Source organism: Orcinus orca, chromosome 8 (assembly GCF_937001465.1).
Source record: "Orcinus orca chromosome 8, mOrcOrc1.1, whole genome shotgun sequence".
Classification (NCBI taxonomy): Eukaryota; Metazoa; Chordata; class Mammalia; order Artiodactyla; family Delphinidae; genus Orcinus; species Orcinus orca.
Window position 1 is genome coordinate 48,768,561 of NC_064566.1, and position 17,351 is coordinate 48,785,911.

A 17,351-nucleotide genomic window follows, 5' to 3' on the forward strand; every position below is an offset into this window, starting at 1 on the left:
CAACTGCTAGCCTATCATAACAATTCATCTACTCCTCAGTTTGATCACAAGTCCTGGTTTTAAATAATTTCAGACTCCTTAGCAGCCACGCTGGTATAAATAAGTACAGAAAATCAAGAAGAGCACTCAGGGCAATGTCTCCAGAGTAGACAGTTTCCCTTGCTGTCATAGAGAAATGGACAGAGAGAGAGTTCCCTGGAAGCACAGGATGTAAGCTTATTCTACCTGTTCTCTCTATGAAATAATCTTTGGTTATGTTACTTTGGGATTGAGGTCTTAGTTCTATTGTAGATCCCTTGCATTTCCATTCAGCTTCCTGAAGTAACCATGTATGTGTTTTGTCTCCCTTAGAAAACTAAAATCCAGAGCTTGGCTATAATCCACTCCTCAAGAGAGCTAGAACTGGCTGAGGTTCTGTGTCAACAATTGTATTTTTTTTTCTTGACTGTGTTTTTGTCCCTGTCACCATCTCACCATCCTTAACCCAAATATTAAACCTGGTTTGACTGGAACTCTATCTTGGGCTTAGCTGCATTCTATGGGTCTTTCTGGGATAAGGAGAGTGGGAGAGATGGATGTCATCATGGGGGATGACATGGGGAGAGAAGAGGGTGAAAAGAGAGAATGAATGAAAAATTGTGTTGAGGATGGAGGAGGAGCCAACAAAAGAAGGATGTTTCAGGAACCAACACATTATCACAGACTCAATATACATCTTCCTTGCTGACCATTTCCTGACCTGACTCCACCCCTGAGGGACACAGCTCAGCCTTGACCAATGACTTTAAAGGATTAGGGGGAACAAAGGGCCAGAAGTTCAGCAGTAAAGAATAAAAGGCCACACCTTCCAGCAGCAGCACAGACTTGCTTCTGACACTTCTGTGATCACCAGTAAGCTTCAAGACCTGACATCATGGTGCATTTTACTGCTGAGGAGAAGGCTGCTATCACTGGCCTGTGGGGCAGAGTGAATGTGGAAGAGGCTGGAGGCGAGGCTCTGGGCAGGTAGCAACTGGACTTCATGGGGGAGGTTGGTGAATATGAGCCTGGTAAATTGACCAGGAAATTCTTCAAACTTTTCGAGTCACTGATTTTCTATCTGTTATGGTCTCATCTCATAGGCTCCTGGTTGTCTACCCCTGGACCCAGAGGTTCTTTGACAACTTTGGCAACCTGTCCTCTCCCTCTGCCATAATGGGAAACCCCAAGGTCAAGGCCCATGGCAAGAAGGTGTTGACATCCTTTGGAGATGCTGTTAAGAACATGGACAACCTCAAGGGCGCCTTTGCTAAGCTGAGTGAGCTGCACTGTGACAAGCTGCACGTGGATCCTGAGAACTTCAGGGTGAGTTCAGGAAATGGTCATGTGTTCTTTTTATGCTTTTTACTTTGGAATGATAATGGAAGTTGAGTCTTTGGTTGCAAAGACTAGCAAAGATCTCAGAAATCATAGATCAAAGTTGGTGTTAAGAGGGCAGAATTCCAGTGGACATACCAAGAGCACCTTGATTCAGGACTAGTGACACTAAAGGGCTACTAGCCCTTTTAAGCCTGAGTTTGCTTAAAAGTTTTCTGGGACTTTTGTTAGAACTGGATTTGTTTACCCTAGAGAATATCAGAGAATAACAGACTTGTTCAAGGAGGAATGGAATCTGGGTTTTGGTAGATGAAAACCTGTCTCAAGGAAAGAGAAATGTCTTATTTTATGTGGCTCCTGATGATTGAAGCTTAGGAAGATATTTGGGAGAATAATTTTTAGGCAGATTGTCTCAAAGAAATATCAATCAATTCTCTAAATATATTAAATTACCCATCAATATTGGGACTAAGTGGAAGCTTATTCCTGCATTGGTTGGAGACTTTACTAAACTCACTCTAAGAACCTATGCAGCCCTGAAATCCTATGATGACAAAGATTAGACAATTGGTAAATGTGAGAGGGAGGGAGAGAGGCAAATAAAAATGGTGAAATGGGAGAGAGTGAGGGGATATAGGTAGACAGAATGTTGAATGGAGGACTCATAGAATTTAAATAAAATTTAAGAACTAGCTTATCAGAGTTTATTGCACAGATACAAACCATGGAGCAGTTTACGATGTGGAGTTAGGAGTGGGTGTAGGTATTAAGCCATTATTTTCTGCAACTCTTTTAGGAAAATTCTACTCAACATATCTAATTGTCATTTTGTCTCTCACCTAACAGCTCCTGGGCAATGTGATGGTGATCATTCTGGCTTCGCACTTTGGCAGAGAATTCACCCCTGAGTTGCAGGCTGCTTGGCAGAAGCTGGTGGCTGGTGTTGCCACTGCTCTGGCCCACAAGTACCACTGAATTCTCCTTTCAGTTCACCATTTTTGGTCCCCAATGCCTTCCTTCTACACGTGGGGACTGGAGTTTGGCCTTGAGAGCCCGGCTTCTCTTTAATAAAGTACATTCTGTTCAGTGATCAAAAATTAATATTGTATCTTCTCCATCATTTACTCTTTTTTTAAATTTTATTTTTATATTTTTTTACATCTTTACTGGAGTATAAATGCTTTACAATGGTGTGTTAGTTTCTGCTTTATAACAAAGTGAACCAGTTATACATATACATATGTTCCCATATGTCTTCCCTCTTGCATCTCCCTCCCTCCCAACCTCCCTATCCCACCCCTCCAGGAGGTCAAAAAGCACCGAGCTGATCTCCCTGTGCTATGCGGTTGCTTCCCACTAGCTATTTTACATTTGGTAGTGTACATATGTCCATGCCTCTCTCTCACTTTGTCACAGCTTACCCTTCCCCCTCCCCATATCCTCAAGTCCATTCTCTAGTAGGTCTGTGTCTTTATTCCTGTCTTACCCCTAGGTTCTTCATGACATTTTTTTTCTTAACTTCCATATATATGTGTTAGCATACGGTATTTGTTTTTCTCTTTCTGACTTACTTCACTCTGTATGACAGACTCAAGGTCTATCCACCTCATTACAAATAGCTGAATTTCGTTTCTTTTTATGGCTGAGTAATATTCCATTGTATATATGTGCCACATCTTCTTTATCCATTCATCCAGTGATGGACACTTAGGTTGTTTCCATCTCCGGGCTATTGTAAATAGAGCTGCAATGAACATTTTGGTATATGACTCTTTTTGAATTATGGTTTTCTCAGGGTATATGCCCAGTAGTGGGATTGCTGGGTCATATGGTAGTTCTATTTTTAGTGTTTTAAGGAACCTCCATACTATTCTCCATAGTGGCTGTACCAATTCACATTCCCACCAGCAGTGCAAGAGTGTTCCCTTTTCTCCACACCCTCTCCAGCATTTATTGTTTCTAGATTTTTTGATGATGGCCATTCTGACTAGTGTGAGATGATATCTCATTGCAGTTTTGATTTGCATTTCTCTAATGATTAATTATGTTGAACATTCCTTCATGTGTTTGTTGGCAGTCTGTATATCTTCTTTGGAGAAATGTCTATTTAGGTCTTCTGCCCATTTTTGGATTGGGTTGTTTGCTTTTTTGTTATTGAGCTGCATGAGCTGCTTATAAATTTTGGAGATTAATCCTTTGTCAGTTGCTTCATATGCAAATATTTTCTTCCATTATGAGGGTTGTCTTTTTGTCTTGTTTATGGTTTCCTTTGCTGTGCAAAAAGCTTTGAAGGTTCATTAGGTCCCATTTGTTTATTTTTGTTTTCATTTCCATTTCTCTAGGAGGTGGGTCAAAAAGGATCTTGCTGTGATTTATGTTATAGAGTGTCCTGCCTACGTTTTCCTCTAAGAGTTTGATAGTTTCTGGCCTTACATTTAGGTCTTTAATCCATTTTGAGCTTATTTTTGTGTATGGTGTTAGGGAGTGATCTAATCTCATACTTTTATATGTAGTTGTCCAGTTTTCCTAGCACCACTTATTGAAGAGACTGTCCTTTCTCCACTGTACTTTCCTGCCTCCTTTATCAAAGATAAGCTGAACATATGTGCGTGTGTTTATCTCTGGGCTTTCTATCCTGTTCCATTGATCTATATTTCTGTTTTTGTGCCAGTACCATACTGTCTTGATTACTGTAGCTTTGTAGTATAGTCTGAAGTCAGGGAGCCTGATTCCTCCAGCTCCGTTTTTTGTTCTCAAGATTGCTTTTGCTATTCGGGGTCTTTTGTGTTTCCATACAAATTGTGAAATTTTTTGTTCTAGGTTCTGTGAAAAATGCCATTGGTAGTTTGATAGGGATTGCATTGAATCTGCAGATTGCTTTGGGTAGTATATCATTTTCACAATGTTGATTCTTCCAATCCAAGAACATGGTATATCTCTCCATCTATTTGTATTGTCTTTAATTTCTTTCATCAGTGTCTTATAATTTTCTGCATACAGATCTTTTGTCTCCATAGGTAGGTTTATTCCTAGATATTTTATTCTTTTTGTTGCAATGGTAAATGGGAGTGTTTTCTTCATTTCACTTTCAGATTTTTCATCATTAGTATATAGGAATGCCAGAGATTTCTGTGCATTAATTTTGTATCCTGCTACTTTACCAAATTCATTGATTAGCTCTAGTAGTTTTCTGGTAGCATCTTTAGGATTCTCTATGTAGAGTATCATGTCATCTGCAAACAGTGACAGCTTTACTTCTTCTTTTCCAATTTGGATTCCTTTTATTTCCTTTTCCTCTCTGATTGCTGTGGCTAAAACTTCCAAAACTATGTTGAATAAGAGAGGTGAGCATGGGCAACCTTGTCTTACTCCTGATCTTAGTGGAAAATGCTTTCAGTTTTTCACATTTGAGGACGATGTTGGCTGTGGGTTTGTCATATATTGCCTTTATTAGGTTGAAGAAAGTTCCCTCTATGCCTTCTTTCTGGAAGGTTTTTATCATAAATGGGTGTTGAATTTTGTCAAAAGCTTTCTTTGCATCAATTGATATGATCATATGGTTTTTCTCCTTCAGTTTGTTAATATGGTGTATCACGTTGATTGATTTGCATATATTGAAGCATCCTTGCATTCCTGGAATAAACCCTACTTGATCATGGTGGATGATACTTTAAATGTGCTGTTGGATTCTGTTGGCTAGTATTTTGTTGAGGATTTTTGCATCTATGTTCATCAGTGATATTGGTCTGTAGTTTTCTTTCTTTGTGACATCCTTGCCTGGTTTTGGTATCAAGGTGATGGTGGCCTCGTAGAATGAGTTTGGGAGTTTTCCTCCCTCTGCTATATTTTGGAAGAGTTTGAGAAGGATAGGTGTTAGCTCTTCTCTAAATGTTTGATAGAATTCGCCTGTGAAGCCATCTGGTCCTGGGCTTTTGTTTGTTGGAAGATTTTAAATCACAGTTTCAATTTCAGTGCTTGTGATTGGTCTGTTCATATTTTCTATTTCTTCCTGATTCAGTCTTGGCAGGTTGTGCATTTCTAAGAATTTGTCCATTTCTTCTAGGTTGTACATTTTATTGACATAGAGTTGCTTGTAGTAATCTCTCATGATCTTTTGTATTTCTGCAGTGTCAGTTGTTACTTCTCCTTTTTCATTTCTAATTCTGTTGATTTGAGTCTTCTCCCTTTTTTTCTCGATGAGTCTGGCTAATGGTTTATCAATTTTGTTTATCTTCTCAAAGAATCAGCTTTTAGTTTTATTGATCTTTGCTATCGTTTCCTTCATTTCTTTTTCATTTATTTCTGATCTGATCTTTATGATTTCTTTCCTTCTGTTAACTTTGGGGTTTTTTGTTCTTCTTTCTCTAATTGCTTTAGGTGCAAGGTTAGGTTGTTTATTCGAGATGTTTCCTGTTTCTTAAGGTAGGATTGCATTGCTATAACCTTCCCTCTTAGAACTGCTTTTGCTGCATCCCATAGGTTTTGGGTCGTCGTGTCTCCATTTTCATTTGTTTCTAGGTATTTTTTGATTTCCTCTTTGATTTCTTCAGTGATCCCTTGGTTATTAAGTAGTGTATTGTTTAGCCTCCATGTGTTTGTATTTTTTACAGATCTTTTCCTATAGTTGATATCTAGTCTCATAACATTGTGGTTGGAAAAGACACTTGATACAATTTCAATTTTCTTAAATTAACCAAGGCTTGATTTGTGACCCAAGATATGATCTATCCTGGAGAATGTTCCATGAGCACTTGAGAAAAATGTGTATTCTGTTGTTTTTGGATGGAATGTCCTATAAGTATCAATTAAGTCCATCTTGTTTAATGTATCATTTAAAGCTTGTGTTTCCTTATTTATTTTAATTTTGGATGATCTGTCCATGGGTAAAAGTGGGGTGTTAAAGTCCCCTACTATGAATGTGTTACTGTAGATTTCCCCTTTTATGGCTGTCAGTATTTGCCTTATGTATTGAGGTGCTCCTATGTTGGGTGCATAAATATTAACAATTGTTATATCTTCTTCTTGGATCAACCCCTTGATCATATGTAGTGTACTTCTTTGTTTCTTCTAATAGTCTTTATTTTAAAGTCTATTTTGTCTGATATGAGAATTGCTACTCCAGCTTTCTTTTGGTTTCCATTTGCATGGAATATCTTTTTCCATCCCCTTACTTTCAGTCTGTATGTGTCTCTAGGTCTGAAGTGGGTCTCTTGTAGACCGCATATATATGGGTCTTGTTTTTGTATCCATTCAGCCAATCTGTGTCTTTTGGTGGGAGCATTTAATCCATTTACCTTTAAGGTAATTATCAATATGTATGTTCCTATTCCCATTTTCTTAATTGTTTTGGGTTCGTTGTTGTAGGTCTTTTCCTTCTCTTATGTTTCTTGCCTAGGGAAGTTCCTTTAGCATTTGTTGTAAAGCTGGTTTGGTGGTGCTGAACTCTCTCAGCTTTTGCTTGTCTGTAAAGGTTTTAATTTCTCCATCAAATCTGAATGAGATCCTTGCTGGGTAGAGTAATCTTGGTTACAGGTTTTTCTCCTTCATCACTTTAAATATGTCCTGCCACTCCCTTCTGGCCTGCAGAGTTTCTGCTGAAAGATCAGCTTTTAACCTTATGGGGATTCCTTTGTGTGTTATTTGTTGTTTTTGCCTTGCTGCTTTTAATATGTTTTCTTTGTATTTAATTTTTGACAGTTTGATTAATATGTGTTTTGGCATATTTCTCCTTGGATTTATCCTGTATGGGACTCTCTGTGCTTCCTGGACTTGATTAACTATTTCCTTTCCCATATTAGGGAAGTTTTCAACTATAATCTCTTCAAATATTTTCTCAGTCCTTTTCTTTTTCTCTTCTTCTTCTGGAACCCCTATAATTCGAATGTTGGTGCGTTTAATGTTGTCCCAGAGGTCTCTGAGACTGTCCTAAGTTCTTTTCATTCTTTTTTCTTTATTCTGCTCTGCAATAGTTATTTCCACTATTTTATCTTCCAGGTCACTTATCCGTTCTTCTGCCTCAGTTATTCTGCTATTGATCCCATCTAGAGTATTTTTAATTTCATTTATTGTGTTGTTCATCGTTGCTTGTTTCATCTTTAGTTCTTCTAGGTCCTTGTTAAATGTTTTTTGCATTTTGTCTATTCTATTTCCAAGAGTTTGGATCATCTTTACTATCATTATTCTGAATTCTTTTTCAGGTAGACTGCCCATTTCCTCTTCATTTGTTAGGTCTGGTGGGTTTTTATCTTGCTCTGTCATCTGCTGTGTGTTTTTCTGTCTTCTCATTTTGCTTATTTTACTGTGTTTGGGGTCTCCTTTTTGCAGGCTGCAGGTTCATAGTTCCTGTTGTTTTTGGTGTCTGGTTTGTCACAGACCTTGTGAGGATAGACTAGGGATGCGAGGGGTTGGACATCAGAGCAAGGGATAACTGTTTTTAAAGTCAACTCCAAAGAACTGGTTGTGGGATTTACTAAAGAGCTGTCTGGTTAAAGTGATGAAAGCTGCCTAGGAATGTTAAATTGATTGCTGTTATCAGGAGAGAAATGTGTGCAAATTGGCTACAGCATTTATGAAGAGAGATCATTATAAACTGCTCAGAGAGAGTGATTATCTAAAAAGGGTGAGAGAAAAACAGGAGTTAGAGGTAACTTCCAGAACTGTTGCCTGGTTTCCTGGAAAGATGGGTGGTTATTCCATGACACTCAGAGTTGCAGATGCCCCTGAATCTGGGGGATTGCAGGGTGCACATACTCTGCTGAAGATGGGGGTCAGGACCACCAAACAGCAAGTACCTGGATCCACCCCGGCAGGCCAAACCCACACCTGAGTGTGACTGGGATTCCTAGCTGTAGTCATAAGTCCCTCTTCTTTATTTTATTTCATTGACCTCTTATCTTGAAGCAAATTCTTTTAGCATTAATTCAAACTCTTTTCTTCATATCTCTGTACCAAAGTGCTCACATTAACATAGCTTGGGATGGAGAGCTCACAGATAATCATGTCTGTCATGGTAAACCAGCTTCCAGAAACTTAGCAATTCTTATCCACATTTTACATTTAAGTCTTTTCCAAGCTGAATAGATAAAAGCCTCTTGCTATATCAAATAGACAGAAAGGATTTATTTTCTAGTAGTAGAAATTCATCTATAATATACTGAATATATCGAGTTGAAGTCTTTAAATTTTAGAGTACCTCTGTAAATACACATGGAGATTTTTTTTTTATTATTATTATATGTATATATATTTATAAGATTGATCTCAGGGAGAAACAAACAAACCAGCTTTCTGGAGGTCAAAATGTAGGAAAACAAATTCTGAAATAAAGAAACAAAATGAACCATTCCCTCTCCCACTAGAAGTGTGCCTTTTCTAGTCCTGTAAATGCTTATTTGGATGTGTGAGACCAAAGTACCTTAGATCACAGTGGCAGTGGTGTGTGGAGTACTGTCAGTGAAGATTGCCTCTGCCTGATTAGATATGAAGAAACATTACACACAGCCAGAGAGTGTGGATTCAGCACACAAGAGACAACTCCATTATTCTATAGCCATTGCCAAAGAGAATTCTAATACTCTCTTCACTGAACACAGGAACACCTATTTCCCCAACAGCCAGTTGTGTATTCTCTGATACAAATGCATAGATATATGTATTGGCCAGAGACACTTGTCCATATAATCAGAGTGAAAAAAATTATTCAGGCAAGTGCATATATTATTGGTAGAACTCAACAACAATGGGGTGGTGCTCAATTTTTCTCTAAATTACCCAGTTCTTACCTATCTTATTTCTAAACAGATTCTGGATTGAGGTCTTTTTTCTTGGTTACAAGAACTATAAAATTATGAGCCCCATATAAGCTTTAGAAGCACTGGTAACCAAGAAGAGCTGTGACTTCTTCTATACCCTGGCTGAAGAGCAGAACAATGTCTTGTAAACACCTGATACAATGCTGAACAGAGTTCTAATTGTTACTCTTCCTAATTCTGTTTATGCCTTATGGTCAATTCAGGGATGGTGGCAGGGAGCTTGAGATATGAATTGCATGGTAGATGGTAGGAGAGAGGACAGCAGAATCCCCCTGATAGAGCCACACAACATTATCAGAGACACAAATGTCCATCTAACTGACCCTCCCTTGCCCAAGGCCCATCCCTGGTGGTGACAACCCACCTTTGAAAAATAGTCTCATTTTATTGGGAGAAGTAAGGGCCTGGGGACAAGAGATGAGGAATAAAAGGCCATGCAGAGAAGCAGCAGCACAGACTTGCTTCTGGCCCATTAGTGATCACCAGTAAGCTCCCAGACACCATGGTGCGTTTTACTGCTGAGGAGAAAGATGTTGTTGCTAGCCTGTGGGCCAAGATGAATGTAGAGGTGGCTGGAGGTGAGAGCTTGGGAAGGTAAGCACTGGACACAGGTAGGACAGGGGGCAGAAAGGCAGAGATTTTTCCAGAAAGACGGATTGGTCAGGTTTCTTACATACTCTGACTTCCCATCTGCTCTGTGACTATGACCATCCCATAGGTTCCTGGTTGTCTACCCATGGACCCAGAGGTTCTTTTACAGTTTTGCTAACTTATACTCTGAGTCTGCGATAATGGGCAACCCTAAGGTCAAGGCCTGTGGCAGGAAGGTGCTGACCTCCTTTGGAAATGCCATTAAACACATGGACGACCTCAAGGGCACCTTTGCACATCTAAGTGAGCTGCACTTTGACAAGCTGCATGTGGATTCTGAGAACTTCAGGGTGAGTTCTGGGCATGCTTGTGCTTTGTTCTTTCATCCAGGTATCTGTTCTGTGGTTACAGTAGGGAACACAGGTTCTTAAGTCTTACCGTATAGAGGTATTTTTTGGAGGTAATATTTCAGGAAAAAGCTTGATTTTGGTAGTTAGGTTGTTCCTAAGGTCAAAGGTAAGACCAAGTAGAGTAATTAATTATGCTATGACCAGTGGAGGCCACTGGCCATCTGATATTTCTTAAAAATAAATGTCGTGAAGAGCACTGGACAAAAGTGAGCTAAATAGTTTGGCCTGGAGAATACAAATTGAGCCAGGGAGAAGAACACCTTGCCTTTGATAACTGAAATTTTCTATAAAAATCGATGAACACATTTCTGCATGGTTCTTGAGATTTGAACCAGGAGTAAGCAGGGCAAAGTAAGAACGACTTTTTCATGGTTTGCCCCTCCTCCTCTCAAGTCCAGCAATGATGAAATGCTCTTGTATACAAAGCACTGGATTCTTTGTCAAATGGGTGTCCAAACAATTTGAATGTATGCAATATCTGAAGACTTAGACTACGCGTATCAAGCCCCAGCACTATAATCCTACTTTTAAAAAAGGAGAGAAGGAGAGAAGCAATCCATAGCAATCCATAGCAATCCATAGCAATGGATTGCTAAGCAATCCATAGCAATCCATAGCAATGCTCTGGGGTCGGAAGTTGGCAGGGAAAATGAGAGAAGGATAGAACACATTGGGGGTTCAGGACTGGGAGTCACTGAAGCCAATGTCAAGCGTATAATGATGCACTTTTGTGGGAGCATGACAATGAAAGTTGCTCAACCTTTTATCAAGAAGGAAATGGATGTTATATCTATTTGCTGTAGGGGCAGCTTGAGACCTTCTGTTCACTATGCACTATCTTCTTTTTATTCCCAGCTTCTAAGCAACATGATATTGATTGTCTTGCAACCCACTTCAGCGAGGAATTTACCCAAAAGACACAGGTTCCCTGGCAGAAGCTGACAGAAGCTGTGGCTAATGCTCTGGCCAACAAGTACCAGTAGTTGCCTGGCCATCTATGTTGGTGCCTACCTGAGGGCCCTGGGTCCCAACAGTCCATCTCCTGAAGGTGGAGGGAGAGAGCCCTGCCTCCAGACTTAACTCCTATATAATACAAATAAAATAAAAGTCATGCTCTGTAAGGAATATCCTTGTATTTTCTCTCTGTCTTTATCTTTTATAAGTTGATTCAGCTAAAAGAAAGCACTCCTATTGTAATGAGAATATTGGAGATTGAGAGTTTGGGGATGATAGAGAAGGGACCCTTATAAGATTCTACAGGATTAGAGTGGCTTCAAAGGGTAATTACTCCTACGAAGGGAAACTAGACTCTTGAGTTGGACAAGGTCTTTAGAAAAAGGAAGGAAATGGAATTACTCTTGAGAGATGCAAAATGATTATTGATAGTGAGTTGTTAGGACACAAAGTAGGGGACCTGTATAGGCTGTTATTTGTATAAACTCAGAATAGAGTTCTTTTTGGACTATAGCTCAGTTCTATTTAATATAAGAAACATATTTTTAGCAGCTATAATGCAGTGAAGATGGTACTTTTTAGAGACCCAGTTAAGGACTCTGCTCTCAACTTTTTCCTAGCATCTTCAATGGTACTAATGAAGGCAACATCCCTAAAGCATATGAACTGGAAGCTTTGGTTTGAATCTGTCATCACCTGGTAGCTCTTGACCTGAAACACATTTCTAATTCTATTGGTAGAGATAAAGGCCATTTATGAGGGAAAATGACAAATTCAAGAATCAGCATGCGAGGTCTAATTGACAGAGGAGAAACTGGCCCATTAAAAGCAGTGGGGTTTTATAAAATTAGAGAATCTGCTAGAGAGACCAGAAAAAGAAGGAAAAGAAGCTATTGTTGCAAACAAAATTACCAGTGAGGTTTCTTGCACACCAGAGTGACATAATCAATAGGGTATTTTAGGGAAATTGATCCATGTGTGGGCATAGACTTGACAAGGCAGAATCTACCCTGAATCTGGGCGTAGGAATTTGCTGTGAGTATAATGAAGTGATAGGTAAAAGACTAAACTTGACAGAAGCAGCGGTACTAAGAAAAAAATCAAATAAAGGACCACTGTGGCAAAGATGCTGCAGGACTTGAAGCATAGTGAAATAGAGAGTGGAGAAGTCATGGAGGATAGCCAGGTTCCCTGTCTAGTGAATGCAAAGAGGAAATCTATTGACAGAAGAAGAAAAAACCTAGATGTCTCTTACTTAGAGCTGGCAATGGGCATAGCCACCTGTGTAAAAATCACTTCAAATTTCTGTACTGAAGTCCCTGGCATAAAGTGAAAAGCCAGGGCTTTTGGATTAACAGACAATGTCAAATTATTGCCCCATTGGCTTGAAACATTTAGTTAACATCTTTCAGAATTAATTTCCTTGTTTGTAAATGGGATAATTATCCCTAACCCCACAAATACATTCCAAGGTTTCAAGGAGATATTTGTAAAGTGCATTGTCTGTCATTTTTGAAAAGGTAGTGGTAGTGGTTTATATGATGCATTATGATCTGTTCCTCTGTGCCCTGCTGTTTTTTTTTTTTTTTGCGGTACGTGGGCCTCTCACTGTTGTGGGCTCTCCCGTTGCGGAGCACAGGCTCCGGACGCGCAGGTTCAGCAGCCATGGCTCACGGACCCAGCTGCTCCGCGGCATGTGGGATCTTCCTGGACCAGGGCACGAACATTGGCATTGGCAGGCGGACTCTGAACCACTGCGCCAGCAGGGAAGCCCTGTACCCTGTTTCATTGTATATTCTTGAGCTGATTGCATTATTTCTGAGCTTCAGAACTAGATATCTAACTATTTGCTTAATATCCCATTTTTGGATTGCTCAAAAGTACAACAAATACAGTATGTCCAAGACTGAACTCTTGATCTTTTCCTAATTTACTCCTGCTAACTGACGCTTCTTTTTGTGTTCCCCTTCTTAATGACTATCCCATCATCAATTGCTCAAGCCTGAAAATAGAGATGTTTTTACTTCCCTCCCTAATACAACATCATCCTATTTGTCTCTCATTTATTTTACCCCCATGTCCACTGAAGCCAAAATAATACAAATCAAATCGTGCCGCTCCAGTCCTTGAATTTTTCAAGTTTTATTTGACTTTCAGGTTAAAGAAAAAGAAACTGTAACATAGTGTAAAGATCGTTCATAGCAACTTCCTATCATATAACATTCCCCCCTGGTCATCTGAATTATAGTCACACTGTCCATCTTTCTATATATAAATCATATAATTTGAATTATTATCCCTGGTAATTTTTAATCAACATTATGTTGTACAATTAATCTGTATTACAGCATGTGATACAGATTCTTTTCATTGTTGTATAATATTTCATTCTTTTACCGTAGTATAATTTATCTATTCCACTAAATGAGGAACAATTAAGTTGCTACTGAATTGAGATTCTGAGGCATATTGATGTTACAAGCATTCCTATACATGCCTTTGGATGCACACAAGCAAGCATCTCTGTATATCTAAAAGTATAATTGCCAGGTCATAGGTGCTGCATATATTCTGCTTCAGTAGACACCACTAAATATTCTCAAAAGCAATTATACTGTTTTACACTATCGTTAGCAAAGTATAAAAACTTTTCTTTATCTACAGCCTTGTGAAATTTTGGAATTGTCCATCTCTCCTCTTCTTTATATTCTTTTCCCTCCTCCTTCCCTCTCATTCCATTATTTTCCCTTCTCTTACTCCTTCCATTCCCTCCGTTCTTCCCTCCTTCCTTTGTGCCTCCCTCCCTCCCTCCTTCCTCCCTCCCTCCTTCCTTCCTTCTTTCCTTCCTTCCTTCCTTCTTTCCAGCTATGCTGGTGGGTATATATTTGTATACCATTGTAGTATTATTTTCAATTGAGAAAAGAGTGAAATTCGCTTTGAATCTTCATTCCTGGGTCCAACTCCACTTTTTTCTTGAGGACCCAGCTGTGGAAATTTCTGCACTTGGCGTTTTCCCAGAAACCCTGTTAGACTTTAACAGGCTGAATAAGATAAATCTTGTTTGCAATTCCTTTGCATTCTCTCTTTATTCACATCATATATTTAAGTACTTATGCAATAGGTATCACATCTTTTTCTTTATTTCTCATTAAATTGTTCCATATAATGCATGCTCCCCAAACCTATTTCAGTAGGTGGTAGAGAGACAATATTTATTACTTTTCTTTCACTTAATGGACATTTATTTCAATGAAGGGATGGGAAAGGAAAGAATTTTGTGACCCAAAGTATTATACAAAGGAGAAAGAAAGTTAAATCTATGGCAAAATATTTATCCACTCCAACCACTTATAAACATATCTAGAGACAAAGTGAAGTTCCATATAGAGTCAACTTCATAAAATTTTTGCTTTCTAGGTTTCAGTTTTCTTATGTATGAATTGAAAGAGTTGGATGGGTTAAACTGTAAGATACATTCCACAATGTTGACTAAAACATTTATGCATAAATGAGACTGGCAGTATATTTGTAGAAGCTACTGATGAAGGAAATGAAGCTGGGAGGTAAGTACAGGGAGAGCAGGGTTTCTGAGTCCCGACACACTGGACCAGACAATCACAGATGAAGGGAACTGAGGAACAAGAGTGCATCTCACATTCCCCCAAACCAATGAACTTGTGTTGTGCCCTGGGCCAATCTGCTCTCAGAAGCAGGGAGGGCAGGAAGCTGGGTGGGGCTTAAAAGGAAGAGCAGGGCTAGCGGCTGCTTACACTTGCTTCTGACACAACCGTGTTCACTAGCAACTACACGAACAGACACCATGGTGCATCTGACTGGTGAGGAGAAGTCTGCCGTCACTGCCCTATGGGGCAAGGTGAACGTGGAGGAAGTTGGTGGTGAGGCCCTGGGCAGGTAGGTATCCAGCTTACAAGGCAGGCTTAAGGAGAGTGAATGGCAGTTGGGCACGTGGGGACAGAAAAAGCCCCTGAGATTCTGACAGGTGCTGACTCCCTCCGTCCTTTTGCTGTTTTCACCCCTTAGGCTGCTGGTTGTCTACCCCTGGACTCAGAGGTTCTTTGAGTCCTTTGGGGACCTGTCCACTGCTGATGCTGTTATGAAAAACCCTAACGTGAAGAAACATGGCCAAAAGGTGCTAGCCTCCTTTGGTGAGGGCCTGAAGCATCTCGACGACCTCAAGGGTACGTTTGCTGCGCTGAGTGAGCTGCACTGTGACAAGCTGCACGTGGATCCTGAGAACTTCAGGGTGAGTCTATGGGACCATCAATGTTCTCCTTCTTCTTTTTGTGGTCAAGCTCGTGTCATGGGGAGAGGGCTCAATGGCAGGATGCAGTTTAGAATGGAAGAGAGGTATTCTGGTTATGGCACTATGGACTCCTTGGGACCATTTTGTTTATTTTAGTTTATTTTACCCTGTTTGCTCACAACCATCACCTCCTCTTATTCATTCTTGTTCTCCTCTGTTTGTCCTCTTGCAATGCCTTCTCCTTTTTTAATCACACTTTATTTTGATTGTCTAATTTTTTTTTTTTTTTTTTTGCGATATGCGGGCCTCTCACTGTTGTGGCCTCTCCCGTTGCAGAGCACAGGCTCCAGACACGCAGGCTCAGCGGCCATGGCTCACGGGCCTAGCTGCCCCGCGGCATGTGGGATCTTCCCGGACCGAGGCACGAACCCGTGTCCCCTGCATCGGCAGGCGGACTCTTAACCATTGCGCCACCAGGGAAGCCCTGAGTGTCTAATTTTTAAAAAAGACTTTCTTTTTTTATCCACTTAAAAAATGTTATCTAATATTTTCCTCTTATCTCTTCCTTTTGAAGGAAGGAGGATAAAATGTTGTATTGCTTCTTGAAATGGTCCTAAAGAATAAAAATGAAAACACGTTCTGGATTAAGGCAGAAAGAGAGAAACCTTTCTAAATATAAATTCAGGCTGATATGGATGGATTCACATCAGTAGTAACACCTACACTTCAGCTACCTTTCTGCTTATACCCTAGGGACACAGTTTGGGATGAGACTTAAATACTCTAAGCTGAGTCCCTCTACTAACCATGCTCATGCTTTTTATCTCTCCCACACAGCTCCTAGGCAACGTGCTGGTGGTTGTGCTGGCTCGCCACTTTGGCAAGGAATTCACCCCGGAGCTTCAGTCTGCCTATCAGAAGGTGGTGACCGGTGTGGCTACTGCCTTGGCCCACAAGTACCATTGAGATCCTGGCCTATTTCTTGGTGACCATCGGAAGACCATATTTCCCTAGATTCTATTTTCTGAACTTGGGGAAATAATGTCTACCCTCAAGGGTATGGCTTCTGCCTAATAAAGAACTTTCAGCACAATTTCCTGATTCCTTTTACTCATTTCTTTCCCTAAGGATATGGGAAGGTCCCTGAAGGTCTGCAGATAGGGTGTCTTTGTGTCTTATACAAAGAGGTCAAGGGAAATGAGAAAAGGAAGGGGGCCATACACAGTCAGTAATGGATGAAACTTCTATCTTAGAGCGTAAAAACTGTCAAGAAGGCTTGAAATATAGAGTGGATACCGGCATTACAGGGGCTCTATGGTAGACCTCAAACCTAAGAGAGAAACTTCAGGTTAATGCTCTGATCCATTTTCAGTAATTACTCAAAAAATAATGTGCTCAATCAGAGACATAATTGTTGCTCAAAGTCTTGTTATGTCTCCTTTTGTCCTACTTCTCTTGCTTGCATGCTGTAGGCAGCAATGCTATACTACATCAGACGTTCCTGTTCTAAGGCATAACCTCCCTCTCTCATTAGCCCCAAAAGACCTCAAAATTAACCCTACCCTCCCTGCTCACATTCCACCTGCTCACATATCTTTTGACCCTGGTCTCAATGAACTTTCCAGTATTGCCTAAGGAAATTTTTCCATACCCCCCACCCACCTTCACCCACTTTTCACTTTTCTTCCTATCAAGCACACTCACCCTCCATGCTGTATAAGCATTTCTGTGTATTTTGTACTATCCTACGTGACTACTGTGCCTTTTACAGTAGGTCCTCCATAGACAGTAAATGTATACTTATTAAATGAAGTAATCAATGAATGAATAATTATTTCTTGTCTTAGAACTCCTGGGAGTAGAGGACAATCCAAACAATAGACCATTGCATAGGGTTTCTTTGTGTTAATGCACAAAGAAAGTAAACCACTGAGGAAGCATATAGGAAAGTAAACCACTCATCAG

The 17,351-nt window shown here is 40.0% G+C and overlaps 2 protein-coding genes across 3 annotated transcripts; both read left to right on the forward strand.

The window, feature by feature from the left end:
- Nucleotides 1-838: 838 nt before the first annotated feature.
- On the forward strand, nucleotides 839-16,479 carry LOC101273798 (hemoglobin subunit beta). 2 transcript variants are annotated; one of them, XM_049712848.1, is made up of 3 exons: nucleotides 839-1,005; nucleotides 1,122-1,344; nucleotides 16,224-16,479. In XM_049712848.1, exons 1-3 carry the CDS (start codon nucleotides 914-916, stop codon nucleotides 16,350-16,352), a joined length of 444 nt encoding a protein of 147 aa, XP_049568805.1. In that variant the 5' UTR covers nucleotides 839-913; the 3' UTR covers nucleotides 16,353-16,479. The 2 variants fall into 2 exon arrangements, with proteins under 2 accessions (XP_049568805.1, XP_033260327.2); XM_033404436.2 differs by lacking the exons at nucleotides 839-1,005; nucleotides 1,122-1,344 and adding exons at nucleotides 14,875-15,034; nucleotides 15,164-15,386.
- LOC101283527 (hemoglobin subunit epsilon-4-like) lies at nucleotides 9,670-11,151 on the forward strand. The gene is given in 4 exon segments (XM_004279287.3): nucleotides 9,670-9,761; nucleotides 9,886-10,108; nucleotides 11,024-11,048; nucleotides 11,051-11,151. Coding segments are annotated over 4 exon segments (441 nt in total).
- Nucleotides 16,480-17,351: the final 872 nt, after the last annotated feature.

Bases quoted from the DNA above. Each gene is read 5' to 3' on its own strand.
- LOC101273798 (XM_049712848.1), top strand. From the start codon at position 914: ATGGTGCATTTTACTGCTGAGGAGAAGGCTGCTATCACTGGCCTGTGG. The intron at 1,006-1,121 runs GTAGCAACTGGA...CTCATCTCATAG, and splicing joins GGAGGCGAGGCTCTGGGCAG to GCTCCTGGTTGTCTACCCCT. The intron at 1,345-16,223 runs GTGAGTTCAGGA...TCTCCCACACAG, and splicing joins TGGATCCTGAGAACTTCAGG to CTCCTAGGCAACGTGCTGGT.